Source organism: Atractosteus spatula, chromosome 2 (genome assembly GCF_055471065.1).
Source record: "Atractosteus spatula isolate fAtrSpa1 chromosome 2, fAtrSpa1.hap1, whole genome shotgun sequence".
NCBI lineage: Eukaryota > Metazoa > Chordata > Actinopteri > Semionotiformes > Lepisosteidae > Atractosteus > Atractosteus spatula.
The window spans coordinates 73,858,288-73,885,561 of record NC_142707.1 but is presented as its reverse complement, the minus strand read 5'-3'; the positions used below and the strand labels follow the sequence as shown (position 1 = coordinate 73,885,561).

Below are 27,274 nucleotides of genomic sequence, written 5' to 3'. Positions count from 1 at the left end.
AGTTATTTAATCACATATTAATTATATTATATATAATTCATTAATAAATTATTATAACCGTGGCAATATTAAAATGACAATATTGTGATTGTTACAAAGAGGTGATGATGATTTATGGAATGAATCATATTGTTGAGGGGTTTAAATAAAAGACAAAGAAAGATTATTGCTAAATATTTGCAAGACATGAAAAATATTCATATTCTCACAATGATTTGTATAATTCAGTAACAAATAGGACTAAAATTTCAGAGACCATGTGTAGAGAAAGAAAAATATTATTGAAATCCCTTGTTAAGTTAGTACTTTTGCATCTCGCTTTCTTTATCATGTGCTGCTGAAATTGATGTGTAATTGTGATGCAGGCTCTCTCATCTATGTGTATGATATTATGAAATAAATATGATAATATCTCTGTATGCATTTATTCAAACTAATTAATGCCTTAAAGCCCAAGCCTTCCTAGAACAGTTGTTGACCTTTAATGTGGCTTATCAGGCAAACATCCACACTGTGTAATTTTTGGAGAATATAGAGGACAGACCTGGCTGCCACCACATTTAGAAAATAACTCACCATTTTTACAATTTTTGCCATCATCATGCAGTCTAGCTGATTATTTTATTTCCACAGAATATTGTACTTTTTTACAGTACAAAAAAAAATCTCTCAACTAACATGCTGAAAAGATAACATCTTCAGAGCTCATTTAGTGTAAAATTATATTTTGTAAAACACTGCAATTCATGTACTGATGGTGTGCAATGTAATTTGCACTTCCTAATCAAAGGTTCCTTAAAGCAGAAAGGTAAAGACTTTTCTGTTAAATTAAATTTAAATACCATATTAAGTTTAGTTGTCAGCATATCTAGCTCGTGCTTTTATGAGGTGGAATGAAAAACATATCTGTTCTCAATAACACCACTTTATCTGCTGAGGTTGTCTGTAGGAAGATCTGGTTCTTTAAATGACGATTACTGCCGTGCAGTCTGAAAACGCGCTGCCTCGTAAATCTTGTATTTTGTTTAATTACACTTAGTAAAATGAGTTTATTTCTAATCAAATTTCAATTTTAAATTAAAAATTCTTTAATAATAAATACATTTGAAAAGTAATGATTGGTCTTACAGGCTTTATTCCTAATGAATAACGGATTAATTCCACATAGACTAAGTTACAAAGCAATGACAGGACTGATGATGAAAACACCACCCCCCACACTTAGTATTGAATATTTATATGGAATTGTACCACTAAAGGGAAATTTTAGTAGCTGGGCATAAAAAATTTAGTAGAATAGGAGCATAACGCATCTGAAGGTCAAAAACGATATTAATTTAGGAACATAAACATATTACTGTATGTAAACTGTACTGTGCAGATGCAGCCATTCAAAACAAGCAGGCAATACCACATTATTTTGCGGTGCGTTTTACGCAGTCTACCGAGAGTTACCGTAAATTCTCCTATAGTACCGCAAGTAAAATAATAGTATCCGGAATTTCCGCAAGGTGGAGCTAATAAAGCTCAACCTCTCATGTTTGAGCTGTCACCATCAAAGTCTTTAACGAAGATATTACTAATAGTATTAATAATGAATGACCTTGGACAAGCTGTAAACTCAAAGTATTGCCCTGGTCCACATTCTTTTTTTCATTGACCGTCTTTGTAAAAGTAACACCACAGCATTTCGCAATCACGCATTTGTTTCCAATCATGCAAAGTACAGTAATTTTTGAGAATCTCCAATTCACCATGCCTTTCACATGCTCATAAAAGAGATTGATTTAGGAACATAAACATATTACTGTATGCAAACTGTACTGTATACAGTATGTATATGTATATTTAATGTCTTTACTGTGCCCGTTTAAGTATTGAATATTTATATGGAATTTTACCACTGAAGTGAAATCTTAGTAGCTGAGCATAAAAAGAATAGGAGCATACTATAACGCGTGTGAAGGACATAAACGTCATAAATTTTGGAACATAAACATACAGTATATGGCTGGTCTCGGTACTTTAAAGAAAACATACACACCAGTATTCCTTTTCTCCCTAAACATTTTAAGCATCAAAGTCTTTAACTAACGTGACACCGGAGTCAACAAGCATACTTTTAGAATTTAAAAGATTAAAAGGGAATATATGGAATCGCGTATCTAAAAAAATTAATAACGATATAATTATATTCATGTACCGCAACACAAGAATTGTACACGCTGTACGATGTCTGTTGATAATGTTTTGTAGGGCTTTTTCAACACTCCTCATGTGACCTTGCCAGTAGTGCTGTGGGTTAGGTTCCTGACTCCCACATCACACGTTGGGTGTTCGAATCCAGCCAGAGCCGTGACTTTTTTTTTTAAAGTCGTGCGATGTGTAAGCAGGAACACATCATTATATGCGGTACTTACTTGCGGTACCACGTGGTATTATGAGGTACTATACGAGAATTTACGGTAACTCGAGGTAGGCTGCGTCAAACGCACCGCAAAATAATGCGGTATCGCCCGCTTGTTTTGAATGGCTGCATCTGTATAGTTATATATACATATATTGATGTAACAGAAAAATTCTATACAGACCCAACCATTCAAAATGTGCAAGGTACTTTGCAGTAAAACGAGGTGGATGTGGCAATATGCCACATTATAACGCATGCAAATTAAATTATGATAATAGTATCCGGTAAGACCTTGTATAACAGCCAGGTGGAGCTAATAAAGCTTAACGTCTTATGTACAGCATTTGAGCTGTCGCCAGAAAACGCCTGGTTTCAAATCCTGGTCACTGCTGAGGGACAGTGTTTTTCCAATTTAGAAATTAAGTTGTATACTCTTTAGACTTTTAATAATTTTAAACTGTGTATTACAGCATGTTAATCATTAAACATTAAAAAGTTGGTATATTTTATAAAAGCATGATTGCTCAGCAGGACAAAAGTACACAACCTTCCACCTTCATCAGAAATATTTTAATTATACAGAAATATTTTATGCATCAAAGTCTTTACGGAAGATATTACTAATAGTATTAAAAATGAATGACCTTGGACAGGCTGTAAGCTCAAAGTTTTACCGTATTCTGTGTAACCATCTGCATCAGTTTAACTGTTGCAACACAAAAAGACTATTTTTCCATGGACAAAAAGTAACACCACAGCATTTCGTTGATCTGATCACATATTCGTTTCCAATCATACAAAGTAAGTTTTGAGAATCTCCGATTCACCATGCCTTTCACATGCGCATTAACGATAGTAATTTAGGAACATAAACATATTATGTAAAATGTATATGGCTGGTATTAGTAGTTTAAATTAAAAATACATACCAGTATTCCACTTTCTTCCTAAACATTTTAAGCATCAAAGTATTACATGTGGTTATTTTTTAATTATTGTTATTTTTATTGCTCCTTCTCACTATATTTTACTTTGTAAAAAGTTAGAATGTTTTAACCTTTTCTGCGAATATGCTCGTTATCACAGTAAACAAAAGCATACTTTTTAGAATTTGATTAATACTGAATATAATATGGAATCGCTTATCTAAAGAAGTTAATAACAATATAATTATATTCATATAATGTAGCTCAAATCCTGCTAAACTAAAAATTAGACACAAGAAGAGTATTTTTGGACAATGTTGTGAGGCTCTGGCGGAATTTCTCTGTAAACTGAAGACTTATAGAGGAGACACGTTGTGTATCGCCTCTTTTTACACTTGGAAAAAAGAACATTCCAATGTTAATGCAACACGGAAAATACTATTAATAATGTAGCGCTTTCAGGCTCACTGCTATTCACAGGGAAGGCAGTGACGCCACTGTGCTGGCACGCCGACTCGTACAACCTGTAATGCCGGCTGTCACCATGAGATTTCTTTTAACAAGTAGAAATGTATTTAAAAAACTAAAATAGCAAATATTATGGACACTAATTTGACATTTTTAGAATTTGATTAATACAGAATATAATATGGAATTGTGTATCTAAAGAAATTAATAATTATATAATTATATTCATATACTGTAGCTCAAATTATCACAGTAGTACACTTTCTTTGGAAATGTCTGCTTCAGTTTCACTCCTTTCCATGTGAATGGCTGCATTTGTATTACAGACAAAAGCTAGGACCTTATCCTTCCTGCACTGTATAAGGATCATTGAAGTGAGCTAAACAGATAACAAAAGGTCATTCCACAAGGGTGATAGGATAGAAAAGGGAATATAAAATAAAAAAAATTAAAAATTGAAAAACTGTATGTGGAATTTTAGACCATTGACATGTCTGGGATGGCTTGGTATCCCACTATAACTAAAGAAGGGAGAACATGTAATTATTATTTGAACATTCAGATTAGATTTTGAGCTGAAGTAGTTCTTAAAACCTTTGTTCTAAATTCCATAACAACAGGATTCAGTTAACATCAGTTAACATTCATGAGCAGCTCCTAACAATAGGAGGAACCACTAACACACTTCTAAATAAGATCAAAAACAAACACTTTCCACAGACTGGAAGACAACACAGCAGTGTTATAATCTTTTTGTCATCTATGGTAGATTTTTTTTGTTATGGATTAAGTGATTAGAAAACATTTCTTTCATTTCAGTTAGTCTGAATTTCTTCCTACAAATTTGTGTATTATAATGAATGACCTTGGACAAGCTGTAAACTCAAAGTATTACGCTGGTCCACAATATTTGTAACCATCATTTTAAATGAAAAGACTATTTTTTCATCGACAAAAAGTAACACCACAGCATTTCGTTGATCTTACTAACAAGGATGGGACATTAGCTAGCCAATATGATAAAGGAGTAACTTACTTTTTGTTTATTTAATTAGCACATTTATTTGAACATTTCCATTGATTGTACAAGCACTGAAAAACTGTTCAATCCCTAGTTCGTCTGGCATTTTCTTTTACTATGACAGATATAAAAACTCCCTTGCTTTTAACAGAGCGTTTCATAATTTCTAACAATGAAAATTATTTAAACTGCGACACTTTAATCATTCAACGAGAGCTCAAAATGTCACAAGGATCCTCAAGAGATCAACAAAGACAACAGAAAAAGATATGTGTATAAGATACTGTACATGGGAATCCAAGCTTTTTTATCGACGCTAAGAAGTAGTCTTTAAAATTTCTTCATCACACAGTGAAGTCAAAATTCCGGGATGTGCCTATATTAGAAAATATAGGACTTCTTCGAATGTATGTCAGGCAATCAGACTTCAGGACCGGAATTATCCATTTTATAATGGGGAATATAGTGTAAAATCCTGGGTTTGGTAAAATGTTTCAGGCATTCATGTGAAGGACAACAGAGCTTTCACTGGCCAATTATCATTACTATCATTATTATTAATAATGATATTAATTTAAGGGTCTAAATATCTAAAAATTTGTATCTATATAGCAGGTAGTATCACTGTATTCCACTTTCTTTGTAAACACAGAAAATCAGATTCACAATGCGACACTGTGTCACTGTGTAAAAAAAAAATGGTTTGAACACCCTATATTGTAATAAAATGCTGAGCTAAGAATAGGAATGTTCCTGCTGTCAGAGGGGGTGGAAAGTGCCTGTGGTCATTTAATTAGTATTACAATTCGCACTGATTCCCTTGCGAAGATATGGACATAAGAATATTCGTGCGTGGTCAAAAAATGCCATTAAACACTTAAAATTAATATGGTTAATAATAGTAAACTGTAACATGCTGTAACAAGATCGGCTAAACTGGGAAGAAAATGCTTTCAGAGAAAATGTTTCAGGTGTGAAGAACATAGATCCCCAATGCAATTTCAACCAAACCTGTTCCCACACACCCTGCCCCCAGTGCCATTAGAATATACACAAAGCACTGAAATCTTTCGAGCTGATGATCAGGTGTTTCTGTCAACACCTTCCAGCAGCACTCCCATGCCCAGACGAGAGAGACACAAGACAAGCCCGCCAGCCCGAGAGAGAGCGAGAGAAACACCAAAGGGTGCGGAACCAGGGAACTATTTACATGGAAATAGTAATAGTAATAGTTTCACTGTTACCTGGATACTTCTTTATTTAGAACTCACTCTCCCCCCTGCCTGTCTGAGTTTTTTTAATCCTTCTGTGCCCGGGTTGCAGCGGGTAAGATATTTTTCCAAGAAAAAAGGAGAAATTAAAAAAAGAGAAATTTCACCAGAGCCTCTTCTCTTGTTGTGTCTAATTTTTAGTTTAGAAGGATACAAGCAGGATTTTAGATGAAAGGCAGTGACCTCAATACAGCCCAAATCATAATTGAACCCATTCAGAGCCTACATTACATTTTAGCGTTTCATTCTGAGCAGAAGACCCTCACACCTGAAGAAGGCTTGTGTTTTCTCTCTTCTCTTTTAAGCATGTGTACAATGCTGTAATACAATTTAATAATTAAATAATTAAAAAATAATTAAAAGTTTAAACAGTATCAACTAAACTCCATTAATATAAGTATCGAGTGGTATTAAATACAGCTTTTTAGTATAGATTACACTTTTCTAAAATGTATTTAAAAAATAAAAATGATTACAATCTAATCTTTCCACGTTTGATCCCAAGAAAAATACATCTAAACAGGGAGAAAGCTATGCTGAAAGTTTATTAAGATACTTAGAAGACAAAGATAACAATTTATGTTGCATTTGTCTGATTGTGAATCAAAAAATACATTTAATTAAACACTTGTTAGCGATTTAAATCAAAATGGGGGTAACGGGGACTCTCTCTCTCTTATTATCAACACTAGTTCAATTGTGGCTCTTCTCAGATACTGTAGTTCGGCATTCAGGTAGATTGCCAGGTGAAATAAAAACAGGTTTCGATAGTTAATAACCACTTTTTATATGCAAAACACGGGTGATTTTTCTTCCTCCTGATCAGTTTAGAAATCTGCATACGCTGTAAGGTTTTTACTTCTTAATTAAACTTTTAAAATACGTGTTTCGAATAGAAGCAACACATGCTGTTGTCTTCCTGCTATGTAGAACAGATCAGCAGGTATTTTTTCCCCAATCAGAGGGGTGTCAGATGGTGTCAGCCAATCACCATTCTGAAGCCATACCGTAATTACCGTACTCTTATGGAACATGACTTTGCTAAAATGTATTTAAAAATTAAATTGATTACAATTGGCACGTCTGCAGCTTGTTCACGAAACCTCCTAGAGAGAAACCTCCTTTTTCACGAAACCTCCAACAGAGCTGTTCAACCGGTTTTTATCGGGCACCTCTTATGTCAGGCGTAAGCGATAAATATATTTAGTTGAAAAGCTGTACAACGCAAGACATTTCGTTACTCTAGGAGGTTTCATGAAAAAGCACATTGTCCTGCTGTAATACAGTTTAAAATAATTAAAAGTCTAAGCAGTATCAGCTTTAGTTATGGGTTGTAATTTAAAAAAAGTCAAAAGCTGCACTCAAAATGCAATGAAGCACTTTCTGGCAAGAGGAGACACCCAAATTAATAATGTAACATGCTACTGTTTGTGCATGAACATAGTTACAGTATACTGTTATTTCTTTAAATATGCAATTAAATGTTTTTTTTTTAATCCCTGGCGGGACCAGGCGTCCATAAGAATCAAGTAATAGGTTTCATTGTGCTTTGACAGATCGTCTTTAAATCAATTGCTGATTTAAAGTTTGACAGTAAATGTTTATATTGTAACGCATACTGTACAGCCTCCATTTCTCTATAAAAATTTAAAAGATCGTTTGCACAGCCTAAGAGAGGGGGTCTGCTCTCAGTGACAGCTGACAATCCATACACTCAAGTGAAAAATTAATAATGCCAATGTAAATGTCGCATTTACAATTTGTTGATAATAGAAATGTTAAGTTCTCTAAAGCTTTGTGATAGTTTACCCAGGCAGCAAAAGATCAGCTACACTGGGAAGATGTGACAACAAAGATATGATTAATAACCTTTTAAATCCGAAGGGAGATCTAAAGGGATCCCCCCCCACACACACACACGATAGAAGCAGGAAGCAGAAGCAGGGACCGTTGTCAGAAGGAAAGAAGGTGACTATTCATTGTTATTAAAAATGACTTAAATTCGAACATGTTGTGATATTTAGAAATATAAAAAGTCAATTAATTGTCCATAATATTGCTATTTTATTTTTTTAAAGAAATGTTTGTTAAAAGAAAAGTTGTGGTGCCGGCTGGATTTGAACACCCAACCTGTGGTTTACAAGTCAGGCACGTAGACCACAGTACCACCCACAAGGTCACACAAGGAGTGGTGAAACAGCGCTACACATACAATATCAACAGACATTGTGCAGTGTGTACTATTGTGTTGCAGTACATGAACATAATTATATCGTTATTAATTTCTTTAGATATGCGATTCCATATTATATTTGCAGAAAACCTTAAAACTACCACTTTTTATACATGTTATTTCACGTTAGTTAAAGACTTCAATGCTTAAAATGTTTAGGGAGAAATGGAATACTGGTGTGTATTTTTTCTTTAAAGTACCGAGACCAGCCATATACTGTATGTTTATGTTCCAAAATTAATATCGTTTATGGCCTTCACACGCGTTATGCTCCTCTTCTTTTTATGCTCAGCTACTAAGATTTCCCTTCAGTGGTAAAATTCCATATAAATATTCAATACTAAAACGGGCACAGTAAAGACATTTAAATCTTTCTACGACCGACCAACGCACTACGAGTGCCCCTGTTGGTCAACCAATCACGTACCGCAGTATGACGCACAATGAAGTAGGCAATTACCCGCGGTACGTGTCTGTGCAGCGCACTTTGAATGGCTGCATCTGTATGTATCTCTCTCTATCTTAATGAGGCCACCATCTCTCTTCCTGATCTCTGTGGAGTAGTTCTCTCTGAAAAGGAGCAGCTCCCAAATGGGGATGTGCCCTGCCATGCCTGGCTATCATGATCAACAGCCATTCCTGGTGCCTATGAGATTCCTGGGAACATCTGGATTGCAGTCCTAGATCTCAGAGGTCATTGTTACTCATCCAACCAATCAGGAACGTGCAGGGCTTGATAACCCCACATGGGTCTCAAATGCCAGCCAAACTTTGTTCTAGATAAAAAGACACTACAGAGCTCAGAACTTTGCTCTCCTCGGCCATTTTCGCCTACCCTCAGAGACTACCCACGTGACTGCCGGTGTTGTCTGCACTGCGACTTTGTTTTAAGCCCTGCGGCCGAGGATCCCATACATAACCAGACAGAATTCTGCAAAAGCCAACGTGAATGCTCCACCTGATCACCGGAAGCCTACAGTTGGACCTTTGTCGACAATATGAATAGTTAATTTAGAAGTAGCACTGCTCCGGGAACAAACCAGTCTTCTTCCCATCTAAAGAGTGACTTGCATGGATCCGCGGTCACCCTCCGTGCATAGAGACTCTCTACTAGTCAACCAGACTACTAGTAGATCCCTAGGAGAGTGATGACTGCACTGCATGCCGCAGACAGATTTCTCCCTTACCCCTTCTTCCAACTCGGAGCTGCACCAGGATTGGTTGGGCACTGAGCCAGAACCAGCAGTAGGATGGCTATCAAACGCCTCAGCGATTGGAAGTAGCTGCCAACTGGCCTTTGGTGTCCGTACCAGGAAACACAAATCCATATACACTGGATAAATAAATCTGATATTCTATATTGCACCGCAAGAATTCAGTTGTTACCTCAACACAGAGATCCATTTAATTCATATGAGTAACGCATTTACGTATAAGTGCCTAATGTAGAACATATGTTTATGAATCTGATTAACAAAGTGGTATAACTGAATGCTATACTGATGCAAATTCCTTGCTTGTATCTCTTGAAACTTTCTATATCTTGGTAAGCCTCACAAAAAAGGACCCGCCGTCTGTATCCAGGAAGGCTGAGATATATACATACTGTATATGTTTTTTTTGTATGCACTGTTTTATGTATTAATTAATGTATCTTGTATATTAAAATCTGTGTAGGTGTGTCGCTGATCTGTTCTCACGGTTGATTTTCTAATAACCATAAAAGAATCACCTTGTGATTTACTGCTACAATTAAAATAATGTCCCAGTAAATTCACAAAACACCTACAGAAAGAACATACATATTAAGAAAACTCTTAATATTTTAAACTCTTGATAAAGTCATGATTAAATTAATTATAACTTACCTTACTCTTAGAAATTAAGGTAAAACACACAATGTGGGGGCATTAACACAATGTGCCTCTGGAATGGCCTGAGGGCCATCACTAATTACAAAGAACATAAGGGTGTTATAACAACAGCTGATGATTCACTGCCTGACCAACTAAACAACATCTATGCGAGGTTTGACACTCACAACACAGACACTTCACAGACACTTCACACAAAATGCCCAGTGACCTGGGGAATCTGTGCTGCAGCTGTCTGAACAGGAGGTACGGAGAGCTTTCGGAAAGGTGAAGCCACGCAAGGCTGTTGGCCCTGATGGTATCCCCTCCTGTGTTTTATAGGCATGCGGAGCACAGCTGGCCCCTGTCTTCACTGTAATATGTAACATGTCACTATCCCTATCTATTGTCCCACTGTGCTTCAAAAGGACTACTATCTTGCCACTGCCTAAAAAACCAAGGTGTCATGTCTGAATGACTACCGCCTGGCGGCACTCACATTAGTAGTCATGAAGTGCATGGAGAAACTGATGGTGGGACACATTGTTATTCCAATAACGTGTTATTTATTGACTTCAGGTCAGCCTTCAGCACAATTGTGCCAGGCAGGCTGGTGGCTAAACTCAGGGATCTGGGCCTCAGCAACTCCATCTGCAACTGGGCCCTGGATTTCCTGACAGGCAGACCCCAAGTGGTGAGGACTGGAAACAAAACCTGGTGCCCTCTGATCCTCAACACAGAGGCCCCCCAGGGCTGCTGCCTGACCCCACGGCTGTATTCTCTATTTACACATGACTAGATTTAGATTTACCCCATGGCTGTATTCTCTATTTACACATTACTAGATGTGTGGCTAGATTTAACAGCAACCGCATCATCATGTTTGCTGATGACACCACAGTAATCGGTCTTATCAGCAACAATGATGAAACCACCTACAGGAGCAAGGTAGCAGAGCTGGTGGAGTGGTGCCACAACGACAACCTCACACTTAACATCGGAAAAACAAAAGAGATTATTGTGGACTTCAGAAGGCACGGAGGACGTCACGCACCCATCATCATTCACAGGGCTCCAGTCGAAACTGTCAGCACCTCCAGATCACTGAGAGGCTGAGCTGGTCAGAGAACACTGCTGCCATCCTCACTGAAGCCCACCAGCGTCTTTACTTGCTGAGACAGTTAAGGAAGTGGGGGATAAGCAAGACAACACTCACCAATTTTTACCGTAATACCATTGAGAGTGTCCTAACCGGTGGTATTTCGATGTGGTATGGTGGAGCCACAGTACAGGACAGAAAAGCCATACAGAGGGTTGTGAGGTCCGCTCAGAAAATCACTGGGACCGAGCTACCCTCCATCGACCGGATATACAGATGCAGCCATTCAAAATGCGCGGGCGATACCGCATTATTTTGCGGTACGCTGTACTCAGTCTACCGCAAGCTACCGGTAAATACCGCGAGTTACCGTAAATTCTCCTATAATACGACAAGCAAAATAATAGTATCCGGAATTTCCGCAAGGTGGAGCTAATAAAGCTCAACCTCTCATGTTTGAGCTGTGGCCATCAAAGTCTTTAACGAAGATATTACTAATAGTATTAATAATGAATGACCTTGGACAAGCTGTAAGTGTAAACTCAAAGTATTGCCCTGGTCAACATTCTTTTTTTCATTGACCGTCTTTGTAAAAGTAACACCACAGCATTTCGCAATCACGCATTTGTTTCCAATCATGCAAAGTACAGTGATTCACCATGCCTTTCACATGCTCATAAAAGAGATTGATTTAGGAACATAAACATATTACCGTATGCAAACTGTACTGTATACAGTATGTATATGTATATTTAATGTCTTAACTGTGCCCGTTTAAGTATTGAATATTCATATCTAATTTTACCACTGAAGGGAAATCTTAGTAGCTGAGCATAAAAAGAATAGGAGCATACTGCAACGCGTGTGAAGGCCATAAACGATATTAATTTTGGAACATAAACATACAGTATATGGCTGGTCTCGGTACTTTAAAGAAAACATACACGAAACATGGTTTCATTATGACCAGAATCGGTCTTGAGATATTTTTAACTTGATTTACAGTATTTGAGAGGTATGTCTTAACACCGATACTACAGTGCTTAAGTACTGCTCACGTATATGTTTCTAGGTTTATATTATGCATTTCATACGGTCAAATTACTTTTGAGCAACTAATAAGAAGCGCGAAACGGTATGCGTTTTACTTTCGTTTTGTGCTGGGACCCGTGGATTGATTAGAGATATCAAGTACATACAAGTCATTTTTTAAATGTTGTAGTTCGTCTTGAAAAAATGTTACGAGTACATCATCTATCAACAATTACACAGGTTCTGTTTCCATATTGCGGATTTTGGTTACGTAATATTATTTTCTAGATTTCACGTTGTGAATATATGATTTGGGCAAACAGAGCCGCAAAGAAGTACATTATGGGTTGTTGTTTTTTTTTTTGCAGTTTTATCTAGAACAAGCGATGCTTAAACCTTTGTCTGATTCTTGTGAAACTATCCACACGACAGTTACAGTACCTAGGAGTTGACTTCAGTGATGTCACTGATGGGATGTTTCTAAAAATCCATCCTCTGTAAAACGTCTTCTCTAATTGTCCTGCATATGTATTCGCTAATGAAGCTGTGTGTTCTGAGCCTGGATCTCTACATTTCTGTATGAACCAGCTTAGAGGGCTAAAGACAGCTTGTGTTTAAATTGAGTGTAAGGCAATTTATGCTTCTAAAGTCATGGTCAGCATTTATTATTGTACTGTGCTGTAAACTTGTTCTGTGCCAAGTCACATTATTTTATAGCGTTTTTATAGCGTTATCAAATCTGGTGGCGCTGTGTTAGTTTCCTGACTCCCATGTCACATGGTCTGTGATTGAAACCTGTAATACCGGTTTAATTCGTCACAGCCAGCACTCCGGTTGTAAAGTAGAAGCAGGCGAGATTTCCAGCGAAAAACACCTCCCCCTTCTTCAGGTGTGAGGGTCTTCTGCTCAGAATGAAACGCTAAAATGTAATGTAGGCTCTGAATGGGTTCAATTATGATTTGGGCTTGATTAAGGTCGCTGCCTTTCATCTAAAACCCTACTTGAATCCTTCTAAACTAAAAATCAGTGTTAGTGAGTTCTAAATAAAGAGGTATCCAGGTAACAGTGAAACGGGCGGACAGTCTGGGGAGATCGCCCGTTTTCCATGTAAATAGTTCCCTGGTTCCGCACCCCTTGGTGTTTCTCTCGCTCTCTCTCGGGTCACCTGATCATTAGCTCGAAAGATTTGAGTGCTTTGTGTATATTCTAATGGTAGTGGGGGCAGGGTGTGTGGGAACAGGTTTGGTTGAAATTGCATTGGAGATCTATGTTCTTCACACCTGAAACATTTTCTCTGAAAGCATTTTCTTCGCAGTTTAACCGATCTTGTTACAGCATGTTACAGTTTACTATTATTAACCATATTAATTTTAAGTGCTTAATGTAAAATCTTGTAAAAATATATTTTCATTGTTCAAATATACATTAAGTCTGACTATCATATAATAAGTTAAATACAAAACTAAAGAAAAAATAGGGTTAAATATAATTCAAAATATTTTGCTAACAATGTTAACTGTTTATGAATAATAAAATGTATTAACTAAGGAGTAGGATGGCACAGTTGTTAGTATGTTTTTTGTTTTGTTTCTTTTTCATAAATACAACAGTAGTACCTGATGTCTCAGTGGCTTTCAAAATTAAATTATGCATGCAAACCTGTGAACTAGAAAGATAACTAAGATATCCATCCATTATATTCCATAATATCCATGAAATATATGGCGCTAAAATATGTGTGACGCAGTGGTGGCCTGACACGGTGAGGTGCCCTGGCAGCTGTATGATGCAGTGGTGGCCTGGCACGGTGAGGTGCGCTTGCAGCTATGTGACGCAGTGGTGGCCTGGCACGGTGAGGTGCGCTGGCAGCTGTGTGATGCAGTGGTGGTCGGGTATGTAGAGGTGCACTGGCAGCTGTGTGTTGTGACGCAGTGGTGGCCTGGCACGGTGAGGTGCGCTGGCAGCTGTGTGATGCAGTGGGGGCCTGGCACGGTGAGGTGCGCTGGCAGGTGGGTGATGCAGTGGTGGCCTTGCACCGTGAGGTGCGCTGGCAGCTGTGTGGTGTGACGCAGTGGTGGCCTGGCACGGTGAAGTGCGCTGGCAGCTGTGTGGTGTGACGCAGTGGTGGCCTGGCACGGTGAGGTGCGCTGGCAGCTGTGTGGTGTGACGCAGTGGTGGAAATGTTCACCATGTTTCACCATGCTGAAAATGTTTGTACCAGACTTTTTTGAGGCCTGTTTAATTGTGTCTGAAGTCTGATGTTGTAAATTTTATTGTTAAAAAGATCCATGAAAATGTCACTACTAAAGTTAGCTGGTACTGTTGGTATTGTAAGTGGCAAGTAGAGCTCATATTTTAGATTTTGTGTAGTTGCTAGCGTTGAACTGTGTGTTGGATGCACATGAATATATTCATTATATGCCAGCGCACCTCACCGTGCCAGGCCACCACTGCGTCACACCACACAGCTGCCAGCGCACCTCACCGTACCAGGCCACCACTGCGTCACACCACACAGCTGCCAGCGCACTTCACCGTGCCAGGCCACCACTGCGTCACACCACATAGCTGCCAGCGCACCTCACCATGCCAGGCCATCACTGAGTCAGAGATTAAATAAAACCTCACTCGCACCAAACAAATTTATATTTCTAAATATCACAACATGATCGAATTTAAGTCATTTTAATAACAATGAATAGTCACCTAGGCGTTACAATATAAACATTTATATTGATTTAAATAACGTTTTGATTTAAATCGCAAATGCGGGTTTAAATATATGTGTTTTTTGATTCACAATCAGACAAATGCAACATAAATTGATATCTTTGTCTTCTAAGTATCTTAATAAACTTTCAGCATAGCTTTCTCCCCGTTTAGATTTATTTTGGGATCAAACGTGGAAAGATTAGATTGTAATCGTTTTTATTTTTTAAATACATTTTAGAAAAGTGTAATCTATACTAAAAAGCTGTACACCACCTGCTATAAAGATACATATTGTAATACTTTCGGGTTCGGATAGGACAGACACAAGAACTCAGACTTGCGGAGTTAAAGCAAGTTAAAGCCTTGATTTTATATATCACCTTTAAAAGTGGCATCTCAAAGCAAAGTAAATACCCAACACTGATTGTACCCATCTGTCATGCTAATAAAGCAGCTTGAATTGAATTGAGAGGGGGGGGGGGTATATTTGCTTTGTGTATAAAGTACATTGTGAATGTTTTCACAGCCTTCACTTTGTCGTTTTTATGCCATTTTTTGACCACGCACAAATATTCCTATGTCCGTATCTTCGCAAGGGAATCAGTGCGAATTTTAATACTAATTAAATGACCGCGGGCACTTTCCACCCCCTCTACATTCTCAGAGTAGAACAGACTAACCTTCTAATGAAAGACGGTCCACCCCCCACGGACAGGAAAAGTGCCCACAGGCACTTAAACTTAATATGGTCAGTAACAGTAAACAGTAACATGGTCAGAAGGAGCACGTACAAACGTTTCCGAAATAACCACATGTAAGACTCTGATGCTTAAAATGTTTAGGGAGAAAGTGGAATACTGGTGTGTGTTTTTTCTTTAAACTACCAATACCAGCCATATACAGTCTGTAACGTAGGGATTTCTATATGTCTTTATTTAGTGGTTACATTAGTGACAAAGGCTAAACTTTTAGCTTCAGTAACGTGTACATATCTCCCCTTTTTATAAAACGACATGGTTAAAAACTGTTCCAGAGCCACTGTTGTTTCATCAGTGAAAAGTACATCATGAAATGCCTCTCCCTGTTCAATCCACTGGAAAAAAGAAAAGGAGCATAAAGCTTCTGATGGTCATAAACGATATTCATTTAGGAGCAGCATCAGAGGTATGTTTTTAACTGCACTGCATTGGAGAGAATACCATAGTGTGTTTTTTTTTTTACTCCCTGGCGGAAACTGGCTTCCAGAAGAATCAGTATGGCTCAGAGATTAAATAAAACTTCACTCGCACCAAACAAATGTATATTTCTAAATATCACAACATGATCGAATTTAAGTCATTTTAATAACAATGAATAGTCACCTAGGTGTTACAATATAAACATTTATATTGATTTAAATCGCGTTTAAATCGCCTTTATTTAAAACCCATAAATAAAGCTGATACTGTTTAGACTTTTAATTATTTAAAACTGTATTAAAGCAGCACGATACACAATGCAACGTAAATTGCTATCTTTGTCTTCTGTGTAATAATGTTCACCTCTCTGTCCAGCAAATTTACAATAGTAATAATAATGAACTTTATTGTATATGGCGCCTTTAAAGGTGGCTCCTCAAAGCGCTTTACAGGTTAAAAACAATACTGTTAGGCTGGGAAAACGATTTTTTTTTAAGAAATACAAAATGAGATATAATGATATGTTCCGGCTTAGACATTAACGAAGAGCATAACGCGTGTACTGTATACACTCCAAGTACAACCCCCCTCTCTGCAGGAGTGCTGGCTGTGACGAATTGAACCGGTTTCACGGGTATTTTCAAAGTAGGAGGCGAGATTTCCAGCGAAAGACACCTCCCCCCCCCCCTCAAAAACCCAGTAAGTACAGTACTTACTAGTTAAAGGCTAGGCTCCTCAATGAAATCGCTTTAACATGCTAATGCGTTGGTGTAACAGTCCGGGCGTGGCAAGCTTCTAATTTCAACCCGACTACGGCGAAAGGAACCCTTCTTTCATTAAAAGACAATGAACATATTTTAGCCCTGAATGAATTAATAGCAAACATGGTTTACATAAAAGACATTTTTCCAAGAAAGTTTAGCCTTTGTCACTAATGAAACCACTAAATGAAGACATAAATATAAAAATCTTAAGATTTTTAAAATACATGACTTTGCTAAAATTTATTTGAAAATAAAAACAATTACAACCGCCAGGGGAGGGAGAGAACAGGGGAGGGATGTTGGTTTTGCATAAGGGGCGGGGCTATGGAAATTAGGTCTGTTTGGGAATGTGTAGTTACATGTTCTGGCTGTTTGTGAATTATCGTTGTTGAGTATGGAGTGTTGAGGTATTGATTTTGTGTAATGCTTTATGTTGAAAATTGAGGTGGATTTTGTTTATGATAAATAGGATAAACTGGGATGTGAGGAAGGTTTGGTATGATAATTGGAGGACTTTGCGAGAGTAAAATGGTTTGATATATTTGATTTTGTATTGTGGTTGTTATCTATGTTTTTGGTTGGTATTATGTTTATATGGTTGTTTTTGTTGGTTGGTTGTTATTATGGTTATTAATAATACAATCTATAGTTGAAATCTGAGCCTAAATAAAAAGAAAAAGCAAGTGATTAGGTTTATGAGCAATCTAATTACTTATTCGTTTTAAACGCTATATAAAATAAAGTTTATTATTAATTTGCTGGACAGAGCGGTGAACATTATTATGCATAAGACAAAGATAACGATCCTGATCAGTTTAGAAATCTGTGTACGCTGTAAGGTTTTTACTTCTTAAACTTTTAAAATACACGTTTTGAATGGAAAGAAATCCTCTTCCTGGTACAGTATGTATAGCAAACCAGCACGTCTTTTTTCTCCAATCAGAGGGGTGTCAGATGGTGTCAGCCAATCACCATTCTGAAGCCCTACCATAATCTCTGGTATGGGGAGACCCCAGAATTCTGTCCCATAGTTTAGATAATAGATACTTTTATTGATCCCGTGAGGGAAATAAAGTAAATCATTTTCATTTTAGGAAATTATTAAATGCTCGGTTAAAAGCAAAGGAGATTGTCTGTTATAGTGGACATAAAAACAAGAGTTCGCTGGCATTATATCCTGGAAGACACAGACCGGCGCCAGACCGGTAAAATGCCTGATGAACTAGGGATTGGACAGTTTCCAAGTGCTTGTACAATCGATGGAAATGTTCAAATAAATGTGCAAAAGAAATAAACAAAATAATCATTTATTTCTTTATCATATTGGGTAGCTAATGTCCTCTCTTTGCTAGTTAGTGGCTGTGTTTCTGCATTGGGTAGCAACGGGTGACTGTTCTCAGGCGGAAGATGTAAACAGCTTAATGTTCGTGTTAAATAATTTTTTTAAATTAAAATTCATTCTATACAGCAATCGCATATTTGGGTACCGTTTCATAAAACTTTCATGCTTAAAATGTTTAGGGAGAAATGGAAGACTGGTGTGTATTTTTTCTTTAAACTACCAAGACCAGCCATACACAGTACAGTTTACATACATACAGTAATGTTTATGTTCCTAAATTAATATCGTTTATGACCTTCAGATGCGTTATGCTCCTCTTCTTTTTATGCTCAGCTACTAAAATTTCCCTTTAGTGGTAAAATCCATATAAATATTCAAAACTAAGCGGATTAAAATGTACACAGTAAAGACATTAAATGAATAAATCTTTGCACTACCAACCAATGCACCACGAGTGCCCCTGTCGGTCATTTTGGCCAGCCAATCACTTACCGCGGTGCCCTCCGGTGCCCTGCGGTGGCTTGTGGGTAGGTTACTGTACCGCGGGTTTTTACCGCGCATTTTGAATGGCTGCATCTGTATCTCGACCACAACTGGGCTCGAGCTATACTTTAGGACCCAGTTCACCCTGGCCACGATCTGTTTTCAACTCTGGGTTCTGGTAGGAGGTATCGCAGTGTCAGAACACTGACAAATAGATTTAAAAACAGTTTATACTCCCAGGCAGTCCACATCTTAAACAGATCAAATTAGCACCTGCACACATTAGTATCTCCACTTTAAGGTAATGCACTGTTTGCATTATGTCCTGTCTTGGCTGTATTATAATGTCTATTATCTAAATTTATTATCCATGTCTGTTCGTCATTTGTGCCTATTTTTTTTTCTCTAATGTTACTGGGTACAGCTGAACGAGTAAGCATTCCAATACACTTGTTGTATATGGCTAGAAATCTTGAATCTTGAATCTAGAGAAACCTTCAGTTTGAGCATTCAGGTTTTGAACAAAATATTATATTTTACAAAATATTAAGTTAACAAAATATTAAGTTAAGTTAAGAACTACAGCTATAAGTGCACAATTTTAAATCAAGGAAATTAATGTTAAAATTGTTAAAAAATGTGTAAAAAGTCAATCCAATGGCATTCTTAAGAATCCACAGTTAAATGTGAAATAAAATTAAATTAAAGAAAATAGAAATTCTGATCTGTCCTATGCACAGAAAACTCTTACTTTAAAGTTAAAAATCTGTTTTTAAATTTGAGCAAATAAAATTTAATGAAATGTGTAGCAAATAGTGAAATATTGATCATAATCAGCTGTTTACTGCATTACAAAATGTGCAAATTTATTTAACTAAACCATGGGTGAAAGAAAGAAATTAATCACATCTAGTCTGAAATAAGAGTTCAATTTATTTATGCATTATACAATAGAGTAGTGTTCAATTGCCATCTTGTGGTTTAATTTGGAATATCTGGATTATTAGGTTACAATAGTGGTACTCAACCCTAGTCTTATGGGACCACTGTGTCTACAGGTTTTTATTGCAGATCAGCTCAAAATCTCCAGTAGTAACTGATGACAATAATTTATCTGCTTGGTTGTATTAATCATGTATTAATTAATGTGGTCTGAAAGGAGAGTTGAGTTCATGCTTTATGTAATAGAGTAGTGTTCAATTGCCACCTTGTGGATTTATTTGGATTATCTAGATGTATTACCTGTAGGTTACAGTTGTGGTACCCAACCCTAATCTTGTGGAACCTCTGTGTCTGCAGCTGAGCTCTAAATCTTCACTACTAACTGATAACAACTGCTTTCTTGTTTAAATTTAAACAAATACCTCACTTAAAAAGGTACTATCTTTAACAGTTTAAAAATACCAAACTCTAAGAAGTATGTCTTAAAACTTACTTTTTTTTCTAAGCAGCTCTAAATATATGATGAACAGAAAGTGGGAATGATAATGTATCAAACACTCAATAAATATTTGTTTTCCTTCTGCTGAGATCCTGCTGCTTACATTTCAGGTGATATCCCTGAATATGTAGAGTGCCGAAGCTCAGGAATTGGTATGGGGTTGATACCTATTCCTGTTCATTTTTTAAAGTAACTTTTATTGCACTGCCATCACGTACAGTATCCAACAATTTTCTAACCACTTCTTCCAATTCAGGGTTGAGGAAGAGTCAGAGCCTATCCCAGTGTGCACTGGGCGCAAGGCAGAGTACACCCCAGATAGGATGCCAGCCCACTGCAGAGCACACATAGACACAAACACACATACTCACACCAGGGCCAGTTTTTTTTTCCAGTAACCAATTGAAGAAAGATATAAGATGTGAAGAAAGGGTTAACTGAGTCTTTCTGCATGAGGACTGGACTTCTAAGTAACAGGCTAGAGTTATGGCAGGAAAGGGGGATAACTGATAAGGATTCCAGATGCCAGCAAGAACCCCCCTTTCCAAGGAAGGAAACCTAACACTGACCATTTGGCCAAAGTTTGTGAATTGTCCGAACACCGTGACCTCCCCCCATTACCATGGTAATGAACTATATCAGAAGTGGCAGAAAAGGGCTATATAAACTGGAAGTTTTGTACTGGTACTTGGAACAATACTTTGTTTTTATTGTTTCTTACATGCAATAAAACTCATCTGTTTAATTTCATCTTGGGATCCAGAATGTATTTGTCTGTTACAACACAATTAAACTATCAGTATGTTTTGGATTGTGGGAGGAAATCAGAGCACCCAGAGCAAACCCATGCGAAGATAGGAAGAACATACAAACCCCACACAGATAGCACCCAGGTCTGGAATTGAATCCAGGGCTCCAGAGTACAGTGAGGTCATCAGCACAGACCGATGAACATACAAAACATTGATTGTAATTTGGGGTCAATTATTCTCAAAATAGTAAGTGCTTTAATCTACCACATGCTTTGGATTTATAAAAGACAATAAATGTGGAAGATTAAAGCTGTGTATTTTTTGTAAAATCCACTTCTTATGCATGTAAACATAAATTTGAAATGAACATTTATTGTAAATTCTGTACTGTAAATCAATGAATGTTTCTATTTTGGGAAATCCCATATTCACCTCACCATGTGACTAGCATGAATAAAGTCCTTAATTTGGACAAAAGACACAAATGAAGATTGGAACAAATAAGGGTTCAGATGGTGAATTTCAGGAATTGACTGAGCAGTTTCGTCAAAAAGTAAAACATATATCCCCCAACTTGTAACTGATTTCTCCAGAATACACCCGAGTGATTGGTATAATTAGAAGCATGTGAATGCTTTATTTCCTCTGGCACAGCTTTGGTGAATTGAGTAATTATCCAGGCACACTTGATTAAACAAACATTTATTAACAATGAAAAGATAAACAGTATAATACACACAACAAAACATACAGCACCCAAATTACTATATTTACTGTATGTACTGACAAGGCATTTCAGAGGCCTAACATCCTAATCACACAGAAAACCTTAGACTGCTACTAAGTACTGAACTCTCAAATAATGCCTACAGAGGGTCCAATAAGAAATACATTGCCTTATTGATAAATTCAATATAACCTCCAGTTAAATCTCTCTCTCTCTCTGCAAAGCTGGATGTCAGCTCTCTGCATTGCTGCAGCTGCACTACACCCCAGCTTTTCCCCTCTGGACTGCTTCAGCCTGCTAGCTTTTCTGCCTGCCTCTGGGACTCTGCAGCAGATCCGGACCCCAGTGGCCCAATGTTTACCGGCCCAGACCGGTATCTGGCAAGCCACCTGGCGGACTGCCTCAATGACAGGCACAATGTCCTATCTGGCTCTGGTTGCAGACTGACCTGCCCTGCCCTGTCCCTGGTTTTATTCCTTGCACTTGTCCCTCTGAAGGTGAGTCCATTCTAGAATGTGCCGGCCACTACCCTGGACTGTGACTCTCTTGCTCTTGAGTCTGGAACATGTCCTGACCCGCCACCACCATCCTGGTGGGCGGTGCCACACAACAAACTCCTTACAAAGAATACAAGGGGGAGAGCAGGATGATTCTTCCCCCCAAACTAGCAATTTAGTCGAGATGACAAGTACTGTGGAAGACCAAGTGAAAAGGTCAAGACAGTGACTATGCGAAAAGGAAAGGTTTTCTGTTTCTGACAGTGGTCTTAAGTGCAAACTAAAGCCTGTGATTCTTCACACCCATTCAACCAGAGAGAAATGAAACAGATTGCAGGATGCCAAATGGCATCTTCCTGTCCTGTTTGTTTGACTTCTGACACTGCCCCTTTCCCTGTATGTTCCTTTGATACGTTAAAGTCTTGCCTACTTTTAATGTATAAAAAGGAAAGTGTAACTTCAGTCCAGTGAGCACGTCTTGAGTGCTAGGGGAAACCCTTTCTCTGTGATATGCTCCCCTTCAGCTGATTGAATTAAAGATCTCTGTTGACAATTTCCCAACCTGAGTGAAGACTGAGTTTTCTTCGACAGTACAAAATAACTATTGCACGTGACATCTAAGGCTTACCAGGAATCAGGAATAGCCACTCTGCCAGAAGTGAAAGTATTTTCTATGATTACAATACAATGGTAATGGTCACACATAAACCTCCGTTCATGGTGACCTTAACTGAACTGCGCTGTCACTTCTTGCACTCTTAGTCTGTAATTCACAACTTTTGCTCCAAGGAGGAATCTCCAAGAGATCGGTCCTTATAAGACAGGACAGGAAAATTACACTGAGATACTGGGATTCTCTCCTTGCACTGGTGTCTAGTATCCAATCCTTAAAAACTGCCTGTAGATTTAAGGTATGTCAAAGCAGTACCTTGAGAGCTGGGTTTTTTTCCCCAATAACTTTATTTGTCCTTTTTTTCCTGTTTAATTATTACCATTAATTAATTAAACTGGCCTGTAAAAAGCTGAGCTGGAATGAAAACCTGTACACATACACACTTTTCTTGACCTGCTGAAATGTGATTTATAGATACATATTTATCACGATCAACAAAAATACTTTTCCCTTTTCTCTTTCTCCTATTAAATGTACTGTAACTTTCTCTAATCTGTGTTATTTATTTCTAAAGCTGTCTTTTACCCAGCTGCCCTTGTGTCTAAATTATCTTGAACACTGACAACTATATTAAGATTTTAGGGTGTTCCTTTTCATGTCTCTTTCTTTGAAATCTGTAATAAACTTTGTAACAAAGTAAAATTCTGAGTTATACTTGGTGCCAGAAGAACAAATAAAGTTAAAACGTGTTAAATATACATACCACATACATTTCTTAAAGGAAAAGGAAATAAAAATGACAATCAAATAGGATCCAGAGTAGTTCATCTACAATCCATGCCCCACTGCATGTGTCTTGTTGTCTTTCTGATCAGGATTCTCCAGATGGTGATGGTCACATGACCAAATAACAAAAGGACAGAGTGGGCTTGTAATAAGTGTGCAGGTAAATCCTTTCATAACAACTATCAATGTGTTTCTTTGTATTTGTTAAATATATGAATACAATAGAAAATTGATACATTTTGGACAAATGTGTGCAGATAGCAAAAGGTCATGCCACAAGGGTGATAGGATAGGAAAGGGAATATAAAATGAAAGCTGGAAAAAAAATGAAATGGGAAAAAAACAGAATGTGGAAATATAGACCATCAAAATGCTGGGGTGGCTGGCATCCCTTGTGTAACTAAAGAAGTGAGAACATGTAATTAGTCTTTGAAGTCTCAGTTCAGATTTTTTCAGCTGAAGCAGTTCTATAACCTCTGCTCTAAATCCCATAACAATAGGACCCATTAAAATCAATTAACATTCATGAGCAGCTCCTAACAACAGGAGGAGCCACTAACAGACCTTTAAATAAGATCAAAAACAAACACTTTATTCAGCAATGTGAGGAAGACAACATAGCAATGTTATAATCTTTCTGTCGTCTATGGTGGATGGATTTGTTCTGGGGAGCACATACCTTTGTTTACGGGTTAGGTGATTAGAAAACATTTCTTTCATCTCAGTTAGTCTGAATTTCTTCCTAAAAATTTGTGTGAATTTAGCTTTAAACATAATATTGTACAATGGAAGTCACTCGTTCAGAAGAAACACAATCTGTGCATTTTTGTTTTCCATCTAACAATGCATCTTGTCATAAAGAAATTCGATCTACAGCAGCGTATGTTTCTCTGTACACGGTGATGGCTGTGGCTGTTGGACTAACAGTGTGTGGGAATCTGTTGGTGATCATTTCCATCTCTCACTTCAAACAGCTCCACACACCAACAAACCTGATCCTGCTGTCCCTGGCTGTGGCTGACTTTCTAGTAGGAGTGACTGTGATGCCATTAAGTATTACAGCCTTAATAGAAACCTGCTGGTACTTTGGGGACATTCTTTGCTCTTTTTACAAATCACTTGACTGTGTTCTGATTTCAGTTTCTCTTTGTAATCTGGTGTTAATTGCCATAGATCGTTACTTTGCTGTGTGTGACCCACTCTTTTATTCTACAAAAATAACAGTGAATTTGATGTACTTATTAATATTACTCAGCTGGTTCATATCTCCATTGTATGTGATAATTTTGCTTTATGTAAATGGGAATTTTAGTGATTCTAAAGCACTAAATCTCTGTCTTGGAGAGTGTGTGTTTATAATGAATGAAACATGGGCAACAATTGATATGGTTACTTCTTTTATATTGCCTTGCTCTGTTATGACAACTCTATATATAAAGATTTTTATAGTTGCAAAAAGGCATGCAAAAGTAATTAATTCTTTAAAAAAGAATAATTCTAAGAAAGAAAAGATATTATCAAAAACCAACAAAAGAAAAGCTGAAAAGACATTAGGAATTGTAGTGTTTGCCTTTCTTCTTTGTTGGGTGCCATATTACATTTGGTCACTAATTATAGAAAAGATTACAATATCCAGATTTATTTCACTTTATTTCCCGTGTGTGTTAGTTTATCTTAACTCTTCTATTAATCCAATTATTTATGCACTGTTTTATCCTTGGTTTCAGAAGTCGGCAAAACTAATATTAACTTTTAAAATATGTTATATAGCATCTTCTTTCAATAGCCTGTTTCCAGACAACAAATAAATTATGTTTTTAGTGTGTAACAAGTTAGTAATGTATAGTTTATAAATTATTAGTGTATCACTATTTGTCATAGTTTTTCTAACAGCAGTAATCTGAAAGAAAAAATCTTCATTTATCAAAACAGAGAATGCTTAGTCCATTGCAATTGGTCTTGGTTCTGGTTACATTGATATCCAGACTGAATATCTTACAAAGGGTATTGTTGTGTGAAACACCTTGAACAATATAACCAATGTTAAAAAAGCTTTCTGTTTCCACAACATGTTCAGTGCAAAAGAATGTTTGCATTCAATGCAAGGAATCTGCATGTGAATAAGACTTTTTAGGTGGTTATGAAGTCAGTTAATATGCTTTTAATAGCTGGGTAAATTTGTATGAAGACAATCATTTGAAGTTGTCTACAAAATGCTTTCTTTGAAAAGGAAGCACTTGATGCCTGAGAACATCACTGCAAAAGGTTTTGCAAACAGCTGGGGGCAGGACAGTGGTGCAGTGCTTTGCATTGCTGCCTTGCAGTGCTGGGGTCCTGAGTTCAATATTCTCCCCACGTTCATGTGGGTTTCATCTCACTTCCTTCCAGTTAACATACCAGCATGTTTTTGGACTATGAAAGGAAACCGGAGCACCTGGATGAAACCCACACCGACATGGGGAAAACATACAAAAGTTTTGTTTGCAGGTTTCTCTCTCTCCACTGCTGTTTGCCTTTTCTTTACTGCCCCTTGCACAAACAATCAACTGAGCTCACACTATAGAATCTATCAGGAACACAAACACACAGAGCAATAGATCTCAGTACTGGTTACATTAATATTCACAGTATTGTAAAGTAATACGAAGAGTAATACAAATTGTATTGTTATGTGAAACACCTTGAACAACATAACCAAGGCTTGAGCTTTCAGGTTGCACAATATGTTCAGAAAAATAATGTTTGTATTAAATGTAAGAATTCCACGTGAGACTTCTTAGGTGTTTTTGAAGTCAGTTAATATTGCATTAATATCTGTGTTTCCCACATATGTTGTGAAAATATGTTGTGAGACATCTGCAAATGATTGTTTTCATACAATAGTTTTTACACAGCTTTTATGTTGCACATATCCCTATGAAACATTTAACAGACAGAAAAGGCTAAAATAATAATTCACATTACTGATGATATTTTTATCTTTTTTAACGTATTTGCTTTTAACAGTAAATAGTCAGTTTACAGCATACCCATCATTCCAAATAAAATGATATCACCATACATTGATACAAAAGAAAAAAAACTACATAATGATGTGTTATGACATATAGAGACAGAACTGCACAGCCTTCCAATACCAGAATTATACTAGAAAGAAAGAGGAAAAAATAATTAAGAAAGGAGATCCCAAATGGGTGACCAGATCTTCCAAAAGTGCTCAGATACTACAAGTGGAGATTGTATGTCAGTTTTTTCAAAGGTAGAAATAAAGCTTCTTGAGAGAGCCACATTTCAACAGTCAGTACCTTGGAGACAGACCATAGCAGCAAAATACTGTACATTTCTTAGCAAAATGAACAAGCATAGAAAATTGGCACTCTGAATCTTTGTCATGTTTTAGTGTATAATCACTGTGTAGAAGATACAACTCTGCAGACATAGTAAAATGTAAATCTATTTTTTTCCAATGACAGAATATACATTACTTAAGCATTGATTAATTTTACTGCATTTTTACTGCCAATTTTACTGCATAATAAATGAAACAAGGTATCTTCTGTAGCTGAGAATGGCACATAAAATACTGATTTGATCTGCCTGGGTGTATTTTTTGCAGACTGGCTGGGGTTAGACAGAATTTATTAAGAAATTTTAAATTAATTAATA

At 37.1% G+C, this 27,274-nt stretch overlaps 1 protein-coding gene across 1 annotated transcript; it reads left to right on the top strand.

Annotated features, from left to right (window-relative positions):
• The first annotated feature begins 10,402 nt into the window (after positions 1–10,402).
• Positions 10,403–25,416, top strand: LOC148840259 (trace amine-associated receptor 13c-like). Its single transcript, XM_088937038.1, has 5 exons — positions 10,403–10,470; positions 10,762–10,956; positions 11,028–11,268; positions 22,155–22,209; positions 24,470–25,416. The coding sequence occupies exons 1-5, from the start codon at positions 10,403–10,405 to the stop codon at positions 25,414–25,416; spliced, it is 1,506 nt and encodes a 501-aa protein (XP_088793164.1).
• Positions 25,417–27,274: the final 1,858 nt, after the last annotated feature.